Source organism: Lycium ferocissimum, chromosome 8 (assembly GCF_029784015.1).
Source record: "Lycium ferocissimum isolate CSIRO_LF1 chromosome 8, AGI_CSIRO_Lferr_CH_V1, whole genome shotgun sequence".
In the NCBI taxonomy this organism is placed as follows: Eukaryota; Viridiplantae; Streptophyta; class Magnoliopsida; order Solanales; family Solanaceae; genus Lycium; species Lycium ferocissimum.
Genome location: NC_081349.1, coordinates 40,174,805 through 40,197,709, shown reverse-complemented (window position 1 = coordinate 40,197,709; position 22,905 = coordinate 40,174,805). Strand labels below are relative to the sequence as shown.

General features: G+C 32.6%; 3 protein-coding genes and 2 non-coding genes across 9 annotated transcripts in view; 3 read left to right on the top strand and 2 right to left on the bottom strand.

Moving 5' to 3' along the window:
• Positions 1–40: 40 nt before the first annotated feature.
• Positions 41–114, bottom strand: TRNAI-UAU (transfer RNA isoleucine (anticodon UAU)). Its single transcript has one exon. It is a non-coding gene; the product is annotated as a tRNA-Ile (tRNA).
• A 1,071-nt stretch (positions 115–1,185) lies between these two features.
• LOC132068447 (uncharacterized) lies at positions 1,186–4,523 on the top strand. Of its 3 annotated transcripts, none has more exons than XM_059462037.1 (5): positions 1,186–1,561; positions 3,355–3,405; positions 3,662–3,795; positions 3,892–3,983; positions 4,083–4,523. In XM_059462037.1, exons 1-5 carry the CDS (start codon positions 1,295–1,297, stop codon positions 4,163–4,165), a joined length of 627 nt encoding a protein of 208 aa, XP_059318020.1. In that variant the 5' UTR covers positions 1,186–1,294; the 3' UTR covers positions 4,166–4,523. The 3 variants fall into 3 exon arrangements, with proteins under 3 accessions (XP_059318020.1, XP_059318019.1, XP_059318021.1); XM_059462036.1 differs by having other exon boundaries at positions 4,072–4,523; XM_059462038.1 differs by lacking the exon at positions 1,186–1,561 and adding an exon at positions 1,744–2,756 and having other exon boundaries at positions 4,072–4,523.
• A 1,337-nt stretch (positions 4,524–5,860) lies between these two features.
• On the bottom strand, positions 5,861–5,932 carry TRNAW-CCA (transfer RNA tryptophan (anticodon CCA)). The gene has a single exon. It is a non-coding gene; the product is annotated as a tRNA-Trp (tRNA).
• Positions 5,933–6,670: 738 nt separating this feature from the next.
• LOC132066933 (protein MIZU-KUSSEI 1-like) lies at positions 6,671–8,742 on the top strand. The gene is made up of 2 exons (XM_059460119.1): positions 6,671–7,212; positions 8,147–8,742. The coding sequence occupies exons 1-2, from the start codon at positions 6,793–6,795 to the stop codon at positions 8,489–8,491; spliced, it is 765 nt and encodes a 254-aa protein (XP_059316102.1). The 5' UTR covers positions 6,671–6,792; the 3' UTR covers positions 8,492–8,742.
• A 3,997-nt stretch (positions 8,743–12,739) lies between these two features.
• The window catches only part of LOC132068445 (systemin-like), a 43,435-nt gene continuing 33,269 nt past the window's right edge, over positions 12,740–22,905 (top strand). Inside the window, exons 1-7 of one of the 3 annotated variants that reach the window (XM_059462033.1) lie at positions 12,801–13,013; positions 13,157–13,197; positions 15,826–15,889; positions 16,031–16,071; positions 16,549–16,594; positions 16,748–16,788; positions 17,757–17,797. In XM_059462033.1, coding sequence (XP_059318016.1) covers positions 12,980–13,013; positions 13,157–13,197; positions 15,826–15,889; positions 16,031–16,071; positions 16,549–16,594; positions 16,748–16,788; positions 17,757–17,797 — 308 coding nt within the window. In that variant the 5' untranslated portion in view covers positions 12,801–12,979. Of the gene's footprint in view, positions 13,014–13,156; positions 13,198–15,825; positions 15,890–16,030; positions 16,072–16,548; positions 16,595–16,747; positions 16,789–17,756; positions 18,201–22,905 lie in introns of those variants that run through there. The other 2 variants (XM_059462032.1, XM_059462034.1) reach the window with 2 other exon arrangements.

Sequence of the window (22,905 nt, the reverse complement as noted above, 5' to 3'; positions counted from 1 at the left end):
AAACAATAACCATTAATTATTATTAATCTCAAATTTGTCATGGTCCCGGCGGGGCTCGAACCCGCGACCTTCGGCTCATAAGACCAACGCTCTAACCAACTGAGCTACGGGACCATTTACATTCCAAAGCTGTATGATCAGCTTACAAATTGTTATTAGGTCACTAATTCCATTTTAATTCAAAGTCTACCTATTGACTTCTGACTCATTATAAGTATTATGAATAAAATCTCACAATTCAATGTTGAAAAGGAAAAAAAAGGTTCTTTGTATGATTGTATTATCTTGAGCATGAAAATTACAAATGTTAGTAATATAACCACTAGTTTCATTGTAGTATGACATAAAAAGGAAAATGGAGAAGAGTGGGAGGTATAAATTTTACAAAAATGGGGGCTTAAAATTAAATAACATAGTGTCTGGCTTATATTGCTACAAAATGAAAAAGTTTTATTAAGTTTAGTAAATGATTGAAATTGTCTATGGAAAATGTAATAAGTGCTGCTACATTGTCATGGTGTAAAATTCTTGTAATAAATGGGCGGGTCAAACAGTAAGTTGGGTGGTCATATGTTTTACTCCCTCCGGATAGAAAAAAGAAAAAAGAGCCGTTTGCACACCCCTTAAGAAAATACTAACTCCTAGAGAAAAATAGGTAATTTGATTAGACTGTCCTTAATTAAATAAGCATTGAAATTTGATCATATAACACTTAACAGGAGCAAATTTAGAAAAATAAGATTAATTCTTTCTTGATTTGATAAGTGGACACTTTTTTTCACCAAAAAAAAAAAAATGTTAAGTGGACAATATTTTTGATCCGGAGGGAGTATGAGTCAATTTTGCCGCTCGTATAAATGATCGGTTGATTTATGCAGACGTCTCTTTTTTAAGTCATCACTTAGCTATTACCTCTATTTTCAAAACTGGCGCAAATAGCCTTCAAAAAAATCACCCATTCAAATAACGTTGGATTCAGTCTAATACTTGTTCAAGTTACTCAACCTTATAAATAAATAATTAGACTGTCGTCTAATATTTGCTACACCTCATAAAACTTTCACTAAACAACTTTAGCAATCCGCAAAAAAAAAATTCACCAGATAATGAAAAGTCTGTGTAGAAGTGCCACGTGTTTATCCGCTACAATCATACAAAATGCCAGAATTACCCTTCTCTAGTACACTCCAAAATAGCCCTTACCTCAAACTTGGAAAATGGCTACAAGCCATTTCACACAGTTAAATACACACACTGAACGTGTATACTCACACACATTCGTATAAATACACAAATGTTGAGTACACTCAAATTACAGCTATCCTCACCGTTACTCGACAAAAATTCCGACCAATTAACCACCGAAAACAAACGGAAGTTTAGTGTCCGATTGCCGCAACGCAAATTGGCGTCTATTTCAGTCCAATCCGAAAATGATTTGTCATCATCTGAGCCATTGATTGCCTCTCAATTGAATTCCACCGTTGGATCTTCCTCAGCGCCTCAACAGTGGACACTTACTCATCGCCATATACATATCCTCAATTTCATTGCTTGCGCTGTACATACTCTTATCTTCTTTTACTCTTTTTATTTACAAACGCATTTTCAACTTTGCGTTATTTTGCTTATCTATCATTTTAATACTCCCCCCTCCCAATTTTTGCGATACAGTTAGGATTTCGAGAGTCAAACTTCTTTATTTAAAAAAAAAAAAAAAAAAAAGAAAAGGAAAGGAGTATGAATTCTTAAACTGATTTTATGTTGCAATTCTAGTTCTACTAAGTAAATGCCTTACTCGAGTTTTCAGAAATTTAATTTATATAGTTCTTGCACTAGCGATGAAAATGTGACTAGCTTGTGTATGATGGTGTGACCACATAGATGGGATGTTAATTCCTAATCTTTTGTGTTATAATTAATATGTTATGCAACATCTGTGTGATGTTAAATTAGCATTTTTACAGTGTTTGAAATATGTCATATGATCCTAAATTTATTACCTACACTTAATCTGCATAATGATAGCTCATCATAAGTGCAAACTTTTTAAATTTTTCATCCTTCCATGGAAGCCTAATGAGACAAAAGGTGGCATATATAAGTAGTGATGGTACATGAGTTGAGTCTCCTGTAAGCTTGTAAATTGCAGATTTGGTTCCAATTGCTAGTGATGCCGCCGATAATGGCTTTACTGTGAACGTAAATTAATGATTTGAGCCGAGAAAGATAGTGTAGTTTTATACTTATATCTCATTGTACCTGATATGAAATAGTGAAATTTTCCCAATATGTTGAGTTTAAGTTTTTCTAAAATGCTTGGGATGGGGAGGATTGCCGGTGTTTGTGACAGGAGGGGTTAAGTAGGCAGTTGGAAGGTTCGGGGAGAGATTGTGGGTATGTGCGGGAGACATCCAGGCTCAGTGAGGGCATGCAAGGGTTAGGGGGTTGTAGAGCTAACTTCATCAAAAGCATTGTATCAAAATAGAGTAATGTAAATGAAAACAAATGAAGTATTATTATTTTTATTTGTTATGAAAAAGGATAATGTAAATAAAAACAATAAAAACAAATGATTTGAATAAGTATATGAGTACAATCTGAGACAGAATGTGCTCAAGTGTCTTTGTAAAATCATTTGGTTCTATTGTTGATGAGATGAAACATATAAGGGATGAGTGTAATGATCAAGTTACTGTTACTGTGAATGCAATCATATGGCCGACTCCTCAGCCAATTGGGACAATCTCATGGAGGTACGTCTCTGCCTTTTCATGCTTCTTGGAAATATTGGATAGGATGGATGAGAGGAAGTTGGACCATTGGTGAGGGTGCAACTGAAACGAGTTGGTTTATTGGGATACAATTGAACCGGAAGCTAAACTTTTTGGAATATAGTTGACCATATTGGTTTGCATCTGTTGCCCCACTTCTTGATCAAGAAAGAGTAATGCTTGGCTTTTCTTTTCCTCCCCAGCAGAAAGAGTGATATTTGGCTTTACTTTTCTTTTCCTTTTTTTCGCTTCCCAGCTGATTCAAACACTTTCTTTATCTGTTATTTCAACTGTCATAAATGGAGTTCTTAGTGTTCATCAAGCCATAATTGCGGAGAGTTTCCCTTTCAAGCTCACTCGTGGTAGCGATACTTCAGTTTAATTTTCTTTCTGTAGGAATTTAACTTAGAATAACTACTTCTGATTGAATCGGGTAGTTGGTCTATTAATGTTCAATGCAACCAGTAAGAAATGATTTCTCCGGCCCTACTATTGACTAAGATTTAAGAACAATAAAATTATGCTTAGATTGTTCATTGCCATTGCGTATCTGATATGCCTGCTTTGTATTCCTTGACAGGCAGCAATTTCTGCAACCTGGTTGTTTTTCTCTGCAATTCCAACTCTTCTGGTATGTGTCAATGCATTCTTCCTAGTCATCATATTTTGTCCAATACTTATTTCTGAGCGTGCATAAAAGTATGTATGCAAAGAACTCTGGAACAGTTTTAAGGCTGTTGTGAAGTGTTTGCCTTTCTAGGACAACAAAAAAATGTTTACTCGAGTCTGAAAGCACAGAAATGCAATTTGTTTGCAAGAAGAATCTTATAGTCAGATGTGGTGCATTTTCTCTATCTCAATAACTTAATGTTCAATTTTGACTCTAGGCTTTTAGGCGAGCTGCAGATTCAGTAGCGAAGCTAATGGATGTCACTAGAGAGGAGCTTCCTGATACTATGGCTGCAGTTCGACTCTCTGGTATGGAGATCAGTGACCTAACCATGGAGCTCAGTGACATTGGGTTAGCACAAACATATAAGCTTATTCAATTATATGTCATCAATTCCTGGAATTATTTTTGGGCATGATGTTAATGTTATAGTCTTGATCGTTTCAGCCAAGGATTAACACAAGGCGTTAGAAGCTCAACTCGAGCTGTCCGCTTAGCAGAGGAAAGATTGCGACAATTTTCAAGCACAAATCAATCAGGTTATTAGACATTTAACTGTTGTTGCTCTTTTATGATCATTGAAATGGTTTGAGGTGATGAATTTCGCTTCATTTTTCACTTCATTAGCAACCATGCAGGGTCTACTAGTCCCAACGGCGACCAGGACAGCAGAACCAGCTTTAGCCAAAAAGGCGAGGGACCTAAGGGAAGGGATAGTTAAAGGTCGTCAAGTTTTGCAAATGCTTTTCGCCCTCACCCGGTATTCCACAACGGTCTCCAATTTCTTGAAATCCAGGGCAAAGACATAGATTCAGTAGCATTAGATCCAAGGAAATCAAATCTACTTTTAGTTGCATAATTCTTGTCCAATGTCTGTGGTCCTTCTATTGGCTGTGGTTGAATGTTCACTTTCACCAAGTGCTAGACTGTTACTAGCATATTTCTTTCTTGCTATGTTCATGTACATCAGACTTTTATCTATGTTAACTTTCCCTATTTCATGGATTTGGTGGGCTGATCCACAATGTAGTTCAGTTGGATCGTTCTTTTGTCTATCAAAGAGTATCCTTTTCCCCTTCTTTTTGCCCCCTATTTTCCAGAATAGTCAAAGAACTTTGAAAGTGTTTGTGTGAATAGGTCATACGGAGAATGAATATTTCTTGACATTATTGTGTAATGTGCATGAAATTCTCAAAGCTGATAAAATCTTACCTTATCAAAAACCAAAAAAAATAAAATTGTCAAGCTGTTTGAATAACCTTGATGACTCCCATCCTATCTCAACACTCGATAGACGAAAGAGCTTGTATTTGGTGTTTTATATTGATCCAATAAATATATAACATGTGTTGTTCCTTACATACCCTTTTTTCGTTTAATCAGTTCTCATCTTAATTTATTATGTCTATGATAAGTTAATGTAGTTTGGTGCAGAACATCGGGCGTGGGTGAGTTTTTCCCCTCTCCAGGTCACGCATACTGCATTCTAGTGAAAAAACTTCTTGCATAGCTGCTAGATTGTAGACCATAAGTCATCATTATTAGACGTGTTTTTGGTAGACTGATCCCTCGTAATCATATGCGATAAGACTATTCACAGCATATACAGTTGGGTTATTGCCCTATATGCTAGTGAAATTAGCTTTATGAAAGAAAATTTTGGTTTGGATAATTTCTCGTCAGGGTTGCACAAGCTGTCAGCCTACTGCCAAAGGTTGTGATAGATTGGCCTATACTACTTCATTTTTGTACCTGCCTTCAATCTTTAATTAGAGGTCTGTTTCGAGCTCTAGAAACGAAGTCGTCTTTAGTAGGGAGCGTTTTATGCCCAAAGTGAGATCTTTCATTGCAAATCGAATTAGTCGAGTCCTAGAGCAGATACCGAATACTGAATGGACAACCAAAAAAGGGTTATACAAGCTATACAAAGTGGATTAAAAATAGCAGTTTCGGATAAATCCAAACAACCGGAAAATGCACCACCCTAATGACTAATAATTAACGGTAAAAATTACCCGCACCAGATATTAAGCCAAGTTGTAGTTATTCAACAGTTAATCCCTTTGTGTGTGTGTGTGTTTTTTTTTTTTTGTGTGTGTGTGTGTGTGTGTGTGTGTGTGAGAGAGAGAGAGAGAGAGAGAGTTTTGTTGGTATGGAAGGCATTTTATTGAAAGTAAAGCTAAAATAAATGTGGAAATTAGTTTTCAAGAGAAAAATCCCATGATTGCAATTTTATAGCTGTCTAATGTTGGACAGTGACGTTGCTGCCATTATAATGTCTCAGATTTTGTTTATGTACATATTTTATCCAGATAAAATTTGGGGGAAAAAGGACAAAAAAGAATTTGAAAAAAATGAAAGAAAGAAAAGAAGAAAAAAAAAAAAAAAAGACTGGATCCGATTTGGATCGGGAGATTGAACCCGACGTGAATCGAACACGCAACCTTCTGATCTGGAGTCAGACGCGCTACCATTGCGCCACGGATCCGATGATGTTGCAGATTATGAAATCAATATTATTAAATACTATAAGCAAGCCACTCTATTGAACTTCTGACCAAATTTTCATCAAGAAATTTTTTATACAATTCACGTCCCCTGATATAACATCTTAACGTACTAGTCACATCCAAGGAGTGAGAATTCTAATTTTTCCAGAGTCTTTTGTATTATAGTACTCAAAAAAATGTGTTACTCAAACTTTTTAATAATCTCGTTGAGTGTGGTAGAATTCTCCAAAAATGGTGTATTTTTGAGTATCCAACACGGGTGCGACAAAATTTTTAGAGAGTCCGAACAACATAACTGGAAAGGCATAATTTATATACACTAATGGTGTAAAAGGATATACACATCAAGCTATATTTAAAAGACAACTACAATGTATATATTTCTCTATACAGTTGATCAGTAATCTAAAAAAATGTGCAAAGTAATCTTCTAATCGTCTATAATATATGATACTAACATCAACCTTTTTGGCAAGTTCCCAACATAACTAATAGAGCAATAAACTGGTTAATAACACATATTTAATGTCTACATTTTTCTTTAATGTAAATTACATAATAGGTAATTATAGTATTGGTTAGTTCCACAATTTCAGGTTCCGAATACTATGGAACTAAACTCAAGCCAAAGAAAATCAAAGGAATATATTCTTCAAACCTAAACCCCACCCCACCCCACCCCTACCCCCTACCCCTTCCACTCCTATCCCCATCTCCATTTGCATGCATGCATGCAAATTCAACATCCTTAATTAATCTCTCTTTTCACTTTTCTCCATCTCTCTGTGTGTAATTTTCCCTCTTCCATTGCTGGTTACCCTAAAAACGGAAACCGGCAATGGATCAGGAACCACCACAATCATCATCAACACCAAGAACAAGCGTATCATCGTCATCTTCTTCTTCAATAACGTCGAAAAAACCTCCACCACCAACAACTCCACCATTATCCCTCCTTGAACCGGCTGATTCTACCAAGAAAAAAAGCCGGACTAGGGTTTTTCGAGTTTTTCGTAACGTTTTTCGATCATTCCCTATTATAACACCTGCATGCAGACTCCCTTCTCTCCCCGGTGGTCGGTTACCGGACAGTAATAGCCGTATAATCGCCGGTTCAAGAATCACCGGAACGTTGTTTGGATATCGAAAAGGACGTGTTAGTCTTTCCATTCAAGAAAACCCTAGGACTTTTCCTACAGTTGTTCTTGAACTGGCTTTGCAAACCAATGTTTTGCAGAAGGAAATGAATCTTGGCATGGTAAGGCTTCTAGTTTTATTTTATTTTTCTATTCTATGTGAAGAGATTCAAAGCACGAAGGTTATGAAAATACCTAATTATCTGTATGAAATCAGGTATAAATTTTTCACGTTATCGGTAAGTTTTTGAGTAATTAAAAAGAGGCACGGTTTGCCATTTGTTCGAAGACATTTTTGAATTCCTTAATATTATACATAAAGTTTCTGAGCAAAATATACACATTTGAAAATTACGTGTAAAGCATTACTATAAGTCAACAAATATAGGAGTTTTAGAAAATCATAGCAAAAAAAAAAAAAAAAAAAAAAAAACTGTTTGACTTCCCAGATAGTGATAGTGTCGTATAAACTGGGATAAATGGGGTGTTATATGTACATGTATTGGCATCATATTCCGTGAAGGGACTATTCTAGTAGATTTTGTCCCTTTTAAGTCTTTTCCATATATATATTATTGGGCAAAATTGGACGAGGAATCATAATACAAACCTCTTCAAAAGTATTTTAGTTAAACTATCAACAACTTGATTTTCCTCAATGTAAAAGCATGTGATGTATGCAAGTTAAGATGTAACAGTATATTTAGTTTCCCAACTTTAACATATTTAGCACTTATGTCGAGTCAATATTTAATTCCAATATATATTTAGTGGAGTCGTCACTTAGTCCTCGTTATAGAGCTAATTATATAACTCTGCTCTGTGGCACAACAGCCTTTGCCTGAGGAGTGTCAATTGACATAATTTATCTAGAAAATTACATTACTTAGATATGTAGATCTTTTTTTTTTTTAAGTATATATCATATGTTGAATCTCCTCAGTCTTTAAATCGTCTGTTTACTTATCATATTTTGAATCTAGCAAAATTCAGGTTCCGCCATTGAGTCTTCGATTTCTATTTTTGATACCTTTTATATGCTTCCTAATTGGTTAGGTGAGGATTGCTTTAGAATGTGAGAAAAGGGACAAAAAGGAGAAGATAAATCTTCTTGAAGAACCATTATGGACCATGTATTGTAATGGCAAAAAAAATGGCTATGGTGTGAAAAGAGAAGCTACAGAAGAAGATCTCAATGTGATGGAGATTATCAAGCCGGTGTCGATGGGCGCCGGCGTCTTGCCCGGAAAATCCGACGTGGAAGGGCCGGACGGCGAGATGACGTACATGAGGGCACATTTTGAACGTGTGGTTAAATCAAAGGATGCTGAAACCCTATACATGCTGAGCCCAGATGCAAATGATGGACCTGAATTGAGTATTTTCTTTGTAAGAATATAATGAGTGTACAATGATCTTTGGGTCTTTTAATTTTATTATTAGTTGGATCCCCTCTAAAAATGATTAGTGAGGGATTTATGGTAGAGTTTAAGCTATATATATCGTCAGTGTAAGAATTGTTTTACACAATCAGGTCACCAGGGTCAGGAGCAAGCTACAATTCTGATTATGGATGCAACAGAATTCATTAGCTTTATCCTAGCACGTTGTAATTGTGTTAAAAAAATTATTTAATATGTATAAATTATCTATTTATGGGCGCGTGGTTAAATCAAAGGATGCCGAAACCCTATACATAGATGGACCTGAATTGAGTCTTTGTAAGGATATAATGATCGAGTACAATGATCTTTGGGTCTTTATGTTATTAGTTGGATCCCTCTACCAATTATTAGTGTGGGTAAGATAATGTAGAGTTTATGATTTTAAGTTATATAAGTTATTGGTGTGAAGATATTTTTTATATAATCAGGTCATTAGGGGCGGAACGATGGAGAAATATATAGTTGTGCTTAATTACAAGTTCGGCAGAGTTTAGTAGCTTCGACTCAAACCCTACATTTATGCTAATAAATGCACTGAATATGTGTAATATATATAATTTATCTAGAAACTAATAATTGAGTAGTCTTTTTCTAAAAAAATTAATCTAGAAACTCAAAATCCTAACTCGTCGACCTATCATTCATTGGTTAGGGTTTGGGGAAAAGGCTATCTGGAAGTAATTAATCTCTTCTTTTTTGAAGGAGCTTAGTGTGTTGCGTGTTCTCTTTATTCTGTAGATATACGATCCTAGGCAGGAAAGTCCGAATTTTTTATGTAGATCGATCAATACCGTTATATTCAAGTGATCGCTCCGAGCCGAACAAGATTAGAAAATAGCCTTAATGATCGTTCGTAATTGGCCTAACATTTAACGTACATATGTCATGTTTGTTTTTGTTTTTGTCCACCGTTACAAGTCACTAAAAGAATATTTAAAGGTAAGCCTCCTTAAAATGTGAGATATGTAATCTTTGAAATAAAACAAGTTAATTACCTGCTATAGGAGGTAAAAGGGATCTAATGGAATAATTTTTTTTATACTGACGATGTATATAACTTAAACTCTTTATTATATGTGTATATATAAGTTATATTATCGTAGGTCTTTATTACAGTTTGATTTATTATCATGCTCAACAGTCGGCATTGTTCAACGTATATTATTCTAATTTTAAAGGGATAAGGCATAGTAACACCCATAAACTTTTTTTTCTGTATTACTTCCCCCTTGAAATTATTATTTACCCAATTCACTAAATAACTAATTCAAAAAATTAGTTAAAACACATTATGTGCAAACACACGTTTACTATAAATAAAAAATAGGGTTTGAATGTGTTTTTTCATTTTATTCTTTCAAAACTAAACAAATAATTATACTAAAGTCCTGTTAATCGCCGGGACTTATATGTGGCAAGACAATTCCTTGTCCATACATCAAAAAGTCATGGTGATCCACTAGGGGTTGTGAACAATGTGTTCCAATACAGCGACACAATTTATACTACATTCTAGTGATTGGCAGAACTTGTGTCAAGATAGGTATTTGCCCATCTATTCATACTTAGCACGCGACTTATTTTTGCTATACTTTTTTGAAACGGGACCAAAACTTTAATCGCAGCCCAAGTGCTATTACTTTTGAAGTGTTGTGGAAGGAATTGGCTTTGACCCCACTCTTTAACTTTCAGCTTCTTTTTTTAAGAAATATTTAAAAAATAATTATGTCTTATAAGTAAATAATATTTGGACAAAATGCTTTTCTAGACAATAGTATCGGTTTTCACCTTGTTCATAAGCAAGATAAGCACACATTGAACCTCCAAAGTTTCTCCAATTTACTTGTAAGCAATCTTTTCCAGTTTACTGCTCACAAGTCACAACTCTATAAACGTACCTTTGTCTAGGGGTGTTCAGTACAGTACGATTTTAAAATTTTCGATCGATATGGTAATTTTTATTTTTAAAAATAGCCTATCATGACCATACAGAATTATTTCGGTATGATAAGATACTTATAGGTTTGGTTTTGATTTGTACGATACAGTGAGTCGGTAATTAAATTTTGTTCGATTTCGACTTACGTAGAGTGAAGTATGACTTAGACAATGGTGTGAACTGTTTCATACTTGAAATGAATGAAAAAAAAAAAATTGCCACCGTACGGCAAAAAATTTAAAAGAAAAAAAAAAGAAACGAATGAAAATTGTCTAGTTGTTGGTTGGCAATGATACATATGTTTGAGTAAATATGTTTTGCATAAAACTATATGTAATTAAGTAATGAATTTATATTTTGTAGTACGTGCACGAAGTTCATGGTCGGAAGGAACTAATAGAGGATCCGTCAAACAAATGATCGCCTTTATATACACTTTTAAGAGTTTAAGTAGGATCCAGTTATATATTATATGTAAATAAACGCATCTACCTCTTGGAAAAATATTAGAAACGGAATACATTTGATAAACAAACAAGACACAATAGTTAACTGGAAAAGAGGAGATAAGAGTTTTGCAAATGAAAAACTGTTTCTAGACATATTATGAGAAGTGCTTACTTCAGAGTAGAATTTTGTCTCTACCGATGTTCTACTCTCAAAATGTAACGACCCACTCAAGAACTTTTTAATGTGCCCTTAAATAAAACTTTCAAAAATTGCTAAATCTTTCAACTATTTGTATAGAAAATTCGGAATAAAAAGAAATTTTTGAGGAGATAGAGGATCAAAGATCAAATGTAAGACGTTTCAAGTTTAGATTCTTTTGTAAAGGGTTAAATACATTCTTTTACAAGAATTGGATACATCTTTTCAACAGTACTCATGTCCTATAAAATTTGAATGCATCTTTTCACAAAAAAAAAAAAAATGACGTCTTATTTATAAAAAATTCATTAAACTTTGAATAACTCAAAATAAATTCAATGCCAGACAACCAAAAACATCACACTTTATGCGTTATGTGGTCTCAAACTCTCAATAGTTGTTTTTTTTTTTTTTTTTTTTTTAGTTGCATTACAAGTGTTCTGTGTACTATTGTCTGCTTAAAGTAAATTTGCTACGAACTGTCAAAATCCTCTTTTCTGTATGATGGAAACTGCATCCTCTTTATCTCTTCGACAGACAATCAAAAGGTGAAATTATTGCATATACTTCTTGTGGTTCATGACTGAATATACTCCATTATTGTAAGTTTGTAACATGTATAACGTGCTAAAATTTCTTTTAAGTTCAATGCACTCATGGTATAAAAGGAATTTAACAATCAAGGCACTTTAATTTTGGTCCTCGAGTTATTGATGAATTTTACTTTTAGCCTTTGTAATATTTGGCTGAGCACATTTAGAAGGTGTTTGAAGAGCACTTATAGACGAAGATCAAATCAAGGCTCAAGACCTTTAGCTTATCTACGCGTTTGACAGACACCCAAAGTGCTTAGAAGCCAAAAGCCAAAATTTGATCACCCTGAACTCATCTTATAGACACTTTTAGTTTGATCAAATTTTTAGCTATTTATTTTCTAATTCACAAAATACTTTTTACAAAACAAAACCTCTAACTTCTTCTTTATTATCTATTTGTTGTTCATCATTTTCCTTACAAGTGTTTGTTATCAATTTCAACATATGCTTTAATCTCATCCAAATATGTAGCTGCTTATTATTAATCTAAGCAATTAAAAGTGCTTATCAGCATGTAATGATTATTAAATATTTACAACCAACATCAACGGGATCTTAACCTTTGACTCATGCAAATGTATGTTTTAGTCTATTATATAGGAAATATCATAAATTTAGATTATCTGTAGAATTAGTTATCCTCAAAATATGGAGTGACAATACAAATTAACATAACACGTGTATAATTAAATAGTTCACAATAAATAATTCATTAAGTTTGAGAAAATTCAGAAGCATAGAGACCAAAGGTGCACACTATTATTAATTGAAGGTTATGCATGTTTTACCATCTCGAGAGGATCAAAAACAGAATTTACCAATAATTGAAGGACTAAAAGTGTTATCCCAAATCTTTATAATAAAAATTAGTTGGTAATATGGTACATATGATAACGAACCAACTATTACAAATTAAAATTCACTAATAATGTATAATTATATTTACACTTATCTATTTATATCATATAAATAATTAACCACCAAAGGTGCGGTGCCATGAATGTGGCTGCTTCTCCCTTAATCAAAGGTATCGGGTTCGAGTCCTGGGTATAAATAAATCCTTGGTAGGGAGCACTTTCCCCGAATGAGCCCTACGCGGCGCGAATCCCGAATGCGGACACGGGACACCGGGTGAGAAACCCAAAAACATAAGTATATTATAATTTAAGTAATTATAAGTTTATAAGGAAAAAGACATTAATGCTCAATGATGAGTATATAAAGCTCATCTCTGAACCATTGAAATAAACCAAGAAAATCCATGGAGACTCCTTCCCAAGATATCAAGAACAAAGGTATCATCTCTTCATATGTCGAAGTAATTTTCTGCTTATTTCATCTTCTTTTAGTATGGAAGATTTTTTTTTTTTTTTTTTTAATCATATTAAAGAAGTTAAAATGAATTTTTGGTAACTTTAATCATGATATTATCCTCCAGGGGATGATGCCCAAGAAAAACCAAAGGTGGAAAATGAGGAGGTAACTTAATTAATTTCTTCGTCGACTTATTTTTTATTATTTTTGTACATTTTTCTGTCAGTTTATTTCATTTTTATAATATAAATCTAATAACTTTTGTTTTTTATTTTTTCTTCTATTATTCAATTGTTCATTACACTATCCCAACCTTCAAAATTGAAAATGCAGATAGAAGGAAAAGAGGAAGGACATTACATGAGGAAATATTTTTCCCCAACTCCCTCTATCTCACGCTTTTTCCTTTTTAGAATGACACTTTTCTTTTGAAAAACTATTTAATCTTGACATTTTCATTTAACTCTTAATGACATGACTTGCTGAGACCCAATCCCCAAGTATGGATGACAAAATTGATCCAAACCCATGTAGCCCGCCTCACACGATCAAGTTTTAATAAATTTGAGCTAGAGTGGTTTTAAGGGATAGAGCACTTTGCCCCCTTAAGTTATTGGTAAATCCTGATTTTGGTTCTTGTGATATATGACTTAACATACTTGACCTTCAATTAATCAAGATGTGTGTTTTTGGTCCTTTCATGTAGAAAATATGTTATATTTGAGTATTTATAAAATTATATCAGCGTCAAATATGAAGTAACAAGACAAATCTAACTTAATTACGTGAGTAATTAAGTGGTGAATGATAAATAATTATGATAAATTTTGTGAATGTTTACAAGTAAAGGAATTAAAAGTGCACAATTCAATTAATTGAAAGTTTAATATGCCTAGTCAAATAACATAGCGACTAAAAGAACAATTAACCAATATTCAGGGACCAAAAGTGCTAATATTGACCCGTGATTTTAAAGATGGAATTATTTGAGTTAAGCCCAAATTAACCCATCAAAAATCAACACTCCAATTAGTAGACACATGGTAATGCTCAATCTTGATCCATGAAAATACTTAATTTTAACCTATGAAAATGTACTTTTGATCCCATTTGGTATTGATGTCTAACAAATAGAGCATCTGAATCACCATTTTGTTTATATTATAAGTCTGTCTTATATTAATGGAGTCGTGAAATGTATAATTTGGAATTATAAAAATGATGAGTCAAGTTGGGCGGGTCGAGTTATAACTCATTGTTTAGCCCATCACCCCGTCATCTTCGGGCAACGTTGAATAATGACTCGTTTGTTTTCAACCTATTTTGACTTGCTCAATTTTGACCTAACTCGCCTATTTATCACACTATTTGTCACTCATTTAAAATGATAGTTTTGATACATTGTAATACAATGTGCTTAAATATCACATGTCTTCTTTAATTTTTTTAATTTCATATTCAGTCAAGCATGATATTCAAAATTGGAGACTCTTTGATCAAAATAAGCTATTATTTCAGCCAATTCATCAAAATAATACATTTTTTTGAAAATTTACAGAACTAGAATAAACGTATTTCACAGTAACGTATTAGACATTATTTTATTCAAAAAATTCAACGGGCAAAAAAGTTAAAGTTTAGCGGTGTTAAAGGATAATTAGTTCGTGAGTAACGTTTATGGTTAATGCGTTCTTGAGTAACGACTCTAAAGAATACAAAATCTAACATTGATTGATCTTAAAGTCGTAACTCGAGTTACAACTTCAGCTAAAACGTAAATCGATAGTAACGTTTCACGTAATCCCAGCATCGAGCGGCAAATCTTGCAAAGAATTCTTCAAATTACGAACCTTTCTGATTGATGTAATTATAAAAATTTACCGACAATATTGATTACCCTTAAAAAAAAAAGTATCGATTAGCCTTACAAAAAGATACTGATTAGCCTTAAAAAAATTGATTAGGATTAAAAAAAATTGATTAGCCTTATAAAAAAAAGTATTGATTAGCTAAATAAAGTAGCAGTTTTTCAATTTCAAAACAACACCAGTGGTGGGAAATTATATGAGCAGAAGTTGGTTAATTCTCCCTTTCAACATTTTCTTATACATTTTAAAGGGCAAGATGGTTAAGACCCAAAATAAATTAAAGATACAATGTCTTAAGTTTACAACAATAACTACTAGTAATTAATGCTTATATATCACAGTCTTTTCATATATGAAAATTAAGAAGCAACCATCTTTCATATCTACTGCTTAACGAAAAATACTCCATCTTCTAGAAGCAAAACAACAGCTAAATTTCGTCTCTCAATTCACTTCGCTGGAACTAAATTTGTATAAAGCAAATCGGCAGCTAAGAATGGTTTCCATCAAGTTGTAGACTAAGAGACCTTAGTGAATGATATATACTCCATAAAATAAAGCACTCAAATCGAAAATAGGATAAAATAAAGAACTCAAATCGTTGAACATTGAAACCATTAATTAACCATAAAATGTTACTCACGATGAACGTATTAATCATAAAACGTTACTCACAGTAACGAATTACCTTTTAACACCGTTAACCTTTAACTTTTTTGCCCGTTGAATTTTTTGAATAAAATAATGCATAATACATTCTTATGCAGAATACGTTTATTCTACTTCTATAAATTTTCAAAAGAATTTATTATTGTGGTGAATTGGCTGAAATAATGGCTTACTTTAGTAAAAAATTTCAAAATTGGACAAAGGAGATATTATTTGATTATTGAAGGATATTGATTTTATTTCTTCAAAATTACAGGGAGGAGAATTTAAAGTGAAAGTAGTTGAAAATGCGACCCCATCCCAAGATATCAAGACCATAGGTATTATCTCTTCATATGTCTAAGTAATTTTCTTCTTAATTTTTCATCTTCTTTTCATGGATTTTTTTTTTTTTTTTTTGAATCATCTTAGAGAAATTAATATTATGTTTTGGTAACTTTAATCATGATATTATCCTCCAGGAGACGATGCACAAGAAAAACCAAAAGTGGAACATGAAGAGGTAACTTAATTTCTCCTTCGAATTTTTTATTTATTATTTTTGTATATTTTTCTTTCTGTTTATTACATGTTCATAAGTAATATATCTGTAATCGTCCATGCTAGATGTGACAAAATAATTCGTGATCCTCATATGAAATCTAATAATGTCTCAAAATTTTGAAATATGTTCAGTATTTACTGTGGAACTAGTGTGATTAGAGGCCTAACTCTCTTGGCACCCTTCATAGAAGGTGATTAAGGTGAGATTAGGTGCTCTCTTAGGTGTATTTTTGCTTTTATTGTTATCAATGGTAATATTTACAATTGTTACAAAAAAACAAACAAAAATGAAATCGCTCTCTGCAAATTTTTCTTTATTTTGATTTTTAATTTCCTTTCATTTCTTTTCTTTCCTTTACATTATATTACTAATAATCATTGTATTGATATCATTTATTATTGACGGATATTGATTCTTTTTTCGTCAAAATTACAGGGAGGAGATGAAAAAGATACTCCATCCGAAGATATCAAGAACAAAGGTATCATCTCTTCATAGGTCTAAAAGTATTTATTTTTCTTCTTATTTTTTCATCTGCTTCAATACAATATTTTTTTGAATCACCTTAAAGAAGTTAAAAAGAGTATAGTTTTTGGGAAACTTTAAATCTTTAATCATTAATATTATCCGCCAGGAGACGATGCACCAGAAAAACCAAAAGTGGAACATGAGGAGGTAACTTAATATCTCCTTCGACATTTTATTATATTAATTTTGTATATTTTTCTGTTAGTTAATTTCATGTTCATAATTTGTATATACGTAATTGATTATGCTAGATTTCACAAAATAATTGGGATCCACATGATCTGAAATATAATAATGTCACAAATACAAAATTTTGAAATCCTCTCCGCAAATTTTTCTTTGTTTTGACTTTTAATTCAAAGAGACACATATTTATCAAGTAGAAGTCTCTATATGGTTGTGTTTAACTTACAAATCCTGCCAAATTTAAGATTCTACCTAATTATTTAGCCGAAATACTTTTTTCTACTCTCTATCGCGCACACACTTTTTCCTTTTTAATATGTCCTACAAAGAATGATATCTTTCTCTTTTTGGAAATTATTTGATCTTAACATTCTCATTGTACCCGGTTTGGTTAGCGTATTATTGTCCTGGATTATAATTCTTGGACTAATTTATCCCTCCTAATTTGATGGGATAAGATGGAATATCCAGAATTAAGTCTGGGATTAAATTTATAATGTATTTAGTTGATGGTATAAATTTATCCTGGGATATCCTATCTTATCCCCGTACCAAATGACCTCTTAGAGCCTGTTTGGATGGACTTAAAAAAAAAGCAGCTTATAAGCTTCTTTAGATAAACTAAGCCAAACGGGCTCAATTATTTTTTTGGAATTATTTTAAGCACAAAATGACTTTAAGCTGGCCAACCAAACATTCAAAAAAACTGAAAACAGCGCAACTTATAAGCCGATCCAAACGGGCTCTTAGTGACATGACTTTTTCAAACACCCACTTAGTTGGTACTTTATATACAATTTGCTAACATGTTAGAAATCTTTAATTTTTAATATGTTACATTTAGTTTAACATCGTCATATAAAATTGATAGTAGGAAACATATGATTTATAATTAAAGGATGTTATATTTTTTTCCTTCAAAATTACAGGAAAAACATGGAAAAGAGAGAATAACTATAACGCCACCAGGAACTACAACGCCACGAGGAGCAAGGAAATCAGCACCTCCAGGAAAACATGATCCTCCCGGTATGCAGACAGGATAAAATACCATAGCCTAATAGTCAAATATGTTGACCTGAAAATATATTTATGGTATATTTGACTAAATAATGTAATATGGTTATAGTACTTTGAAAAGTTTGTTAGATTGTTAAGTTAAGTGGTGCTTGTACTCCACTTCCTTTCTTTTTGAATAATTTTCAACTACTATTTTAAAAGGGTGGAGTTGTCACCTAAGAAAATAAGATGAATCAATCCGATTGTGTTAGGTCACTTAAATTCAATTATATTTCAAACCTTTATGTATCGTCTGATGATAATGTATCATCGTTTCGTATTGTATTGTATCGTATCGTATTGTATTGTATTGTTTTGTATACAATATCTAGATAATTATGTCACTTTCCGTCGTTTTGTAATGCCTTGCACTAGTAATCTGAAAAATAACTTTATTAGTTTCACCTAGCTTGCCTAAGGTAAATCCGCCCTTGTCTAGGTGAAAATTCTGCCTTCACCGCTAGCAGCCATATGGGTGACAATGTTATTGTTGTGAGACAAGCTAAAACAGCAGTGACAGTAGCAAGAAGAAAATTTCTTGTGAGATTCTTTAAATGTTGGTAGAGGGATTAAAGATTCATCCGACAAATACTTTCAATAAGCTTTTGTGTATGCAGAAAGTTTTGAAGAATTAAATAATTCAAACATAAATGAAATGCACCATAGTGATGGTGAAGAAAACGAGTAGAAGGAGAGACAAAAGTTTTGAAAAAAAAAAAAAAAATCTCCTTATTGACACTTGTCCTTAGATTCAAAACAATTTTTATGTTTGAATTGAAACAGGTATAATTATACATCAGCGAAATGTATTTAAGTGATCCAGTGAAAATCGTATTAGACTATTAGAGTGTCCATGGTGGAAAAAGGCTCAGCTTAGGTGTAAGATGTTCAAGTGAAATATTGAGCTAGTTTAGGAGGCCGTCTATGTATCCACCAAAAAAAAAAAAACTATAGGTTACTTTATGCTATCAAAGAAATTAAGTTGGAGTCACAAGAAAAATACCTACGACTAAACACGAGTATTTTGTCAACTTATTCGGTATTAAGTAATAACTCAAGGATCAAAATTGCTATTTCCTCCGTTACGTTTCAATTTATGTGAACATATTTGACCTCGGAGATTAAGAAAGAAAAGATTACTTTTAAACTTATTGTATTATCTGAGTCATATATATTTTGTATGATTATAAATCATTGCAGAAAGATAAATTATTTCCCAATATAGAAAGGGATCATTTTTCTTGACACGAACTAATAAGGAAATAAGTTCACATAAATTGAAACGGATGTCTTTTAGATAAGAAAGGACATAAGAATTAAGTTTTCATGTGGTAAGAAGGACACTCTTAATAAAAAGGAGATTCAAGGAACATGGAGCATGCATAAGTTGAGATACACAGACATGGCATAGAAAATTTAAAACTATATTTTAAACCAACTACCAATTTTTCAATTTAGGCATTATTCCGAGGTTCAGTTTACACCAGTGTATCAAACCTAGGTTCATACAAGTTAACAGGTCAAGTGGGTGGCAGATAACGTGGGAATGCACATACGCATAGACGAATCCATAATCTAAATTATAATGGGTTCAATTTTTAATTTAATATTGATCTCCTTGTAATTTAAAATTATAAATTCGTTTCTAATACCTGTTGAGATTTTAGTAGATTTACATATTTACTTAAACTCTGTGTTGAAAGCTAGCTATGATCCGATAAATCCTTTAGTCGGACATATGACAAGCCTGTGGATTGGTATAAATGTTTTATACCTATTGGCTGCTCAGCTTAAAATAATAATTTTCTGTCAAATCAGATATTAGTTCTTTAATCTTTTATATATATACAACTAGTAATGTGAGGCCCGTGCTAAGCCCCGATCCAAACTCAAGATATAAAAGTAGATATTTTAATTAAAGAAATATAATTTGTGTTAGTACAAGTGTACAACAACAACAATCACCATATACCCATTGTAGTCCCACAAGTGGGTAATTACGTTAGTAATAATTAAATTTCATATAAGTATATTTTCAATATATGAAAGCAAAACTTTCATTCCACTTCTTTAATATTTTAACTTCCATTTTGATGAAATTATTTACTTCAAATCAAATGCGGAGCCAGAATTTGACATTTATAATTTATGTATCCTAATTTTTTGAAGTTATTTAGTTCTAAATAAATAATCTATACATAGTTAATGAACTCTTAAGACAAATACATAATTTAACTTGTCCAGCGGATGGAGCTATTTCTCCCTTAATTAGGGATTAGGGGTTCGAACATGGATATGGAAAAAATCTTTGGAGGGAGCACTTCCCCCGATTGGGCGTGATACAATGCGAATTATCTAGATTAATTGGGCTCAAATGCGGATATCGAGCACCAAACAGAAAACCAAAGAACATGAAAAATGAGGTAGGAGGTTCATAGCTTTTGAAAAGTAGACCTTAAAAACAAAAAAAATAAATTTGACTTAAATAAATAAGATTAGGACCTAAAAGTAATTAATTAAAAAGTTTTAAAAAATTTAAAAATTCTTGTGAGGACTACAAAAGTCCCTAAGTTTGCTCTTATATATAGTAGTAATGACGAAATCAAGATTTTTACTACATAAATTCAATATATAAAGAAAAAACATACGAAGAAACAATGAAAATTAGAGTAGTACTATATGCAAAAATAAATTTGACCCATATATAAAATAATATAATATTTTTGGGGGTTCAAAATCCCTCATGGTACCATGGCTCCACTTAAATGCATTCGTATATTTTTATATGTATTTGCTTGTTAGTTGGCTCGACCTCAGACATAGAATATATTCTCAAACTGCAATAGCGAGATTCACTCAATCGAAGTGAACGATACGTAGCGTACGTAGTGTCTTAGGGAGAACCTAGCGTAGTAAAGCTAATCGTGCAAAGGGAAAGCGATGGGCATTGAATTAAGTTCTTACTCAGCTTTATAGACAAACCTCCACGGCCCCCCCCCCCCCCCCCCCCCCTCAAAATCCCCGAATCTTTATTTAAAAATTAAGAATTGTTTTGTTATGATATTATTGTAAGGAATGAGACTTGAGTCGTACATTGGTTAAATGGGAAGCTGACGTGGGGCTTATATAGCCTGGAGCTCTCCCACCTTAATAGCTAGCTTTTAGGGGTGTTATTCTCCTAATGTTATATCAATGGTATCAGAGCCACTCACTACTCTCTGTGCCCATCGTTCTTTGCATGGTCACGCCGGTATGACAGTGTTCGGCCGGGGCTAACAATGTCTAGTGCACAGTCGTCGAGGACGACGGATTCAGAGTGTGGTGGTTTGTTATGATGTTATTGCAAGGAGTGGGACTTGAGTCCCACATCGGTTAAATGGAAAGCTGATATGGTGCTTATATAATCTTGAGCTCTCCCACCTCAATAAGTAGCTTTTGGGTGTGGTTTGCCCGAAGTTGTATCATATTTTTACCCATTTCTCTTTAATTAGCTTAAAAGTTAAACTTTTTATGTACGGTCAAAATCATACTCCCTCTGTCCCAAAAAGATTGTCCTTCTTTCCTTTTTAGTTTGTCCCAAAAATATTATCCTCCTTTCCTTTTTAGTCTGTCCCAAAAAGATTGTCCCCTTTTTATATTTAGAAACAATTTAACTTTATGAGATGATTTACAGCCACACAAATATCTAAGGCTTGTTTTAGATCACACATTTTAAAAGTCTTCCTTTATTTTTTAAACTTTGTGCCAAGTCAAAAGAAAATAATTTTTTTGGGACGGAGGGAATATTAAAAATCTAACAGACAACTAGTAGTGGTAATCAACTGGTAAATAATCAAACACGCATTAAAAATAGCTATATGTAGGTTGATATGCGACAAAACGTCAAAAGCTGAATTATTGTACTTGCTTGAGTCATCAGATATCATTATTAATATTTATTTTGTCTACTAGTATGAAAATCGAACTTTTGGATCTACAAAAATATCTTAGTGATATTTACAATAGTCAATTTTTTATTAGGGAAAAGGGAAATAAGGCTCAGTGATGGTATGTATATAAAAGCTCACATTAACCATTGAAAAAAGAAACAAGAAAATCCATGGCAACTTTTTTTCAAGATGTCACGAACAAATTTCTAGATCTGTTTAAATTCCTTATTACTTGTGGTAAAGGTATAGAATTTTATTCTACTTCTTTTTCATCTTTAGTATAGAAAACCTTTTATCTTTAAGAAGTTAATGATTTTTGATAACTTTGATCATGATATATATTCTCCAGGAAATGATGAGCATGTAAAATCAAAGTTGGAAAATGAAGAGGTAACTTTTTTTTTCGACTTCAATTTTTTTTCTATATTTATTTCTGTCAGTTCATCTATCTATATATAGCTTATAACTATGTATTTGGCAATGCTAAAGATCACAAAATAATTCGGGATCAACTTCAAAATTTTAGAAGTCCTCTCTGCTTTCTTTTGTTTTGTTTTTCCCCTTTCATTGATTTTCTTTACACTTCAATATTTTGCCTGTGAGTGGAAAATATTTTTCGAGAAAAATATTTATTGAAAGTTAAAAACTGTATTAGGAATAAAAAGGTACTTTGATGAAAATGTTAGTATCAATAATTAATAGTATGTCTAAGTATTAATTAAAATAAGTAATCCGAAGCTAAAAGTGAAGGTAGTTTTACGAATGTGCTAAGCCATTTTCTCCTTTTTTTAATATGGAAAATGTTCTCTCGTAACAAATACTAAAAAATGACTTTTTTAGTAAAAAAATATTTTCTTGAAAAATAACTTCCGGTCGTACCAAATACACTACATGTATGTGATTTGCATTTTGGATCATTCAAGGGAATACCTTTTTCTTTTTTTAGAATTTATCAGTAAACGATATTTATTGCTTCACAAAATAACAGGATAGAAATAAAGAAGAGAAAGGAATTGTAAGGCCAGAACGAAGATCAAGAGGTCCAAAAGCTCCAGGAAAACATAAACCTCCCGGTTTTCAGACAGGCAAC

Excerpts from the sequence above, each read along its gene's own strand:
- LOC132068447 (XM_059462036.1), top strand. The coding sequence starts at position 1,295 with ATGTTGAGTACACTCAAATTACAGCTATCCTCACCGTTACTCGACAAA. Across the intron at positions 1,562-3,354 it reads TCAATTTCATTGCTTGCGCT|GCAGCAATTTCTGCAACCTG; the intron begins GTACATACTCTT and ends ATTCCTTGACAG. Across the intron at positions 3,796-3,891 it reads ATGGAGCTCAGTGACATTGG|CCAAGGATTAACACAAGGCG; the intron begins GTTAGCACAAAC and ends TGATCGTTTCAG.
- LOC132066933 (XM_059460119.1), top strand. The coding sequence starts at position 6,793 with ATGGATCAGGAACCACCACAATCATCATCAACACCAAGAACAAGCGTA. Across the intron at positions 7,213-8,146 it reads AGGAAATGAATCTTGGCATG|GTGAGGATTGCTTTAGAATG; the intron begins GTAAGGCTTCTA and ends CTAATTGGTTAG.